Below are 3,204 nucleotides of genomic sequence, written 5' to 3' on the forward strand. Positions count from 1 at the left end.
TGGGCAGCATCCCAAAGCCGCCTCGCTGACGTTGGTTAGGGTAGAGACGCTCTCCGTAAAGGCTGTCCAAGCCTTCTCTTCCTTTCATTAGCGGTGTAATCCTGTGTTCCCGCCGGAGCCTGGCACGGAAGTGTAATCTTCCCGCGGGGGCCCTCCTGTAGTCTCGCTTATCTGAGAGCTGAGACTAAATGAAATATAAAATATTCACGATAAGAGGAAACAAAGGATGCTACCTCCAGGACGGCTACTGTGCCTGAGGCTGGGCTCTGTCTCAGTCATCCCAGGGCCTCTCCGTCTGGCCCCACCCTCGCCCCTCCATGGGATCCACAAGTTGAATCGCAGCTCTCTAGGGTGAATTTCCCTGGCCGGGAGCCAGACTCTGCACCGCCGCCCCGTTCCCCCACTGCTGGGGAGCGCAGAATGACCACCAGGAGGCCAGGAACAAAACGCTTAAATGTTGCATTTATTAAGGAAATGTTAAATAAGAAAAAAAAACAAAAAGTCAAAACGGTGTCACGGATGTCAAGAGCACTTTTGTGGCGTAAACCGTGCAGTCACGAGCTACGAGTTCTATTCTGGGTCTTTGTATCAGGGCCAGCAGGAACGCTAGACACCTCCCAAAAGACCCAGTGGGAAATGCACTAAAAGAAACAACTCACCCCCCTCAAAGTCGCAGGCTCCCCTCCCCCCACCCCTTCTCCCACAACGACAAAACTTTAACCCCTCAGGCAGGCAAACAGGCCACTGGGGCAGAAAAAGACTTATCAAATATTTGTATTCAAGCAAACAAACACAAAACCTCTTAAAACAGCACGTTACAATCAAAGGTATTTATCGCCTCTCCCCTCCAGGGCTGGTGGGGAGCAGGAGAAGAGTGGGAGCACACCCGGACACGGATTTGTGAGACCCCATGATGTCTGCTGCGTGGCTTTTAACAGGTCACTTTTCCGGTCACAAGGCGATCAGTGCCGCTGGGTCTCTCCCCTGCCCTCCCTCTCCACTTGCCCCCAGAGCTTGGCCCACCTGCGGGTGGAGAAGGGCCTTCGCCCCGTCGTTCTCCCCGCATTCCAAGTAAGTAGCAGCTTCCAAAGTTCTGCGCCCTAATCGCCTTCTTCTTGCCACTTTCTGCTGAGTCCAGAAGTCCGGGCGCTCTCCTCCGACTGCCAGGCATGAGGACTTTCAGAGGGCGAGGGAGAAACCGGTCGCTTCTTTCCGGAAGGCCGAAGTCGAGAGAAATAATTGACTCCGACAGGTTTGCTTCGCCCAGTCTCTGACAGTGAGGGGCACAGCCGGGCTGGCAAAGTGGGCAGGCGTGGGAGCGGTTGCCGCGGGGGCGGAGGGGCGGGTCAGTAGGGCCCCACGACCACTGCCTCCACCTCCTTAGACGGTCTCCGGTCCTTCACGAGGAAGTTGATCATGCCCTCGGACTTGATCAGCAGATTGCAGCCGAGGAAGAAGATGCCGAAGACCACGGTGAGTGAGAGCACGCACATAACGGCGATCTGCACCACGCGCATTATGTACAGGCTGCGCTCGTCCGGGCCTCCCTCCGCGAAGCCGTCGTCGGTCACCACGGACGCCTGGGTGCAGCAGCGCACGGCTCGCTCCAGCGCCTCGCTGCTGTTAGCCAGGAACAGGCCCGCCACGTCGGTCTGGTTGCCCAGGGCCGGATTCATCGCAGGAGCGGGCGGGCGCCGCGAGCGGCGCGGGTCCGAGGGGTGGGAAGGCGGCGGCGCTGGAGGAACAGGTGCCGAGCTGAGCGCTCACTCGCAGACTAGCGCTTGCAAGGGCTCCTAGCTCTGCTTTCGAAAGTCCCTGGGCCGTGGGAGTTTCCCAGGAGCCTCTCCGACGCGCGCAGCAGCTAGGCTCTTCTAAAGCCGTCCGCTCCAGCCCGGGCGGTGCTCGTTCCCGGCGCTCGCTCGACTGGGGGCTGTTGGAACTTGGTGGGGCTGGACCAGCCCGGCCGTGGGAGGTGCGGGCAGCGGCGGCTGCAGCGGCGGGGCGGCTGCACTGAGTAAACAGCGGCCCCTTCCGGCCGCACCGCCGCGCTGCGCGCTACTCTTGGGCGGTGGAGGAAGCAAAGGGGCGAACCTGGTCTTGCTTTTTATTGCTTTCTTCTTTTGCAAACTCCAAAGGCCAGGCAGAGGTCATCGTACTCTTCTAGCTTGATGGATGATTAAAAGAGTTTGGCGGGGGAGGGTGCGGTCAGCTGAAAGTTTCAGAGGAACTGGGACACACGAGCTCTGCGTGTCCTCTGCCGGCTGCCCCCCTGACCTCTGGGCTGATGGAAAGTGGCGATGAATCCCAGGTGCCAGATGGTGCCAGCTGAGGCCACCCGCCCACCGCCTGTGCTTGACTCCGTCTCGCCTGCGTTGGATTTCTGGTGGAGTGGAGGTGATCTGAGAATGTTTCTTACAAAGTAATGAATTTGGAAAGACAGAAAGGCATGGAAGAAGGAAGGAAGGAAGGAAAGAAAGAAAAAAGGAAGGGAGGGAGAAAAAAGAGCTCTACACTCAACTTCCTTTACAAAAGCGATTGGGAGACAGAGCAAGGCAGATTTTATCATGAGGTGTGAGGCCAAGGAAAGGGGGTTAGAGGAAGGAGGAGTTCTTCTGTGGCCCTTGGGTGGAGGTGGTTGCCGGGAGCAGGGGTCACCTCTCTGGTAAAGGAAGTGAACACAGTGACCACTTGCTTGTAATTTTAATTGCAGATGAATTTTTGGATGTGCTTCCAGCATTTTGTCCATTGGCAGTAAATCAGTTGTTTAAAGGAATTGCTCATCAACATCCATCACCTAAAACGCTGGCCAAATGCTGGGAGCCCTCCCCATTTTCCATAAGCTGATGCGTTTCACCCTTAGTCATTTAAACTAAACACAGATGTTTGTATGGGCCTGATTGACGCTTCAGCCATTGTGATTTTGCCGTAGGTTCCAATGAAATTTTATAAACCTATAGATTAAGTTTCTTAACTCTGAAAGAATACTGCATGATCCCGCGCCCCCTTTTCTATTTTCTTTTCCCTCCCTCCTTTTCCCCATTACTCCCTGCCTTCCTCCCTCTTTCTTTCAGCTGTAACAGCTGGAAACCAGTAACTTGAGCTTTCAACAGAATACATTTATTTTCTATTAAATGTTCTCACCACAAAGAACTGATAAAAATTCGAGATAATGGGTACGCTAATTACTCTGATATGATCATTCCA

General features: G+C 55.0%; 1 protein-coding gene across 1 annotated transcript; it reads right to left on the reverse strand.

The window, feature by feature from the left end:
* Positions 1-444: 444 nt before the first annotated feature.
* Positions 445-1,925, reverse strand: RPRM (reprimo, TP53 dependent G2 arrest mediator homolog). Its single transcript, XM_005573204.4, has one exon. It carries the CDS (start codon positions 1,674-1,676, stop codon positions 1,347-1,349), a length of 330 nt encoding a protein of 109 aa, XP_005573261.1. The 5' UTR covers positions 1,677-1,925; the 3' UTR covers positions 445-1,346.
* Between the last annotated feature and the right edge of the window lie 1,279 nt (positions 1,926-3,204).

Source organism: Macaca fascicularis, chromosome 12 (assembly GCF_037993035.2).
Source record: "Macaca fascicularis isolate 582-1 chromosome 12, T2T-MFA8v1.1".
Classification (NCBI taxonomy): domain Eukaryota; kingdom Metazoa; phylum Chordata; class Mammalia; order Primates; family Cercopithecidae; genus Macaca; species Macaca fascicularis.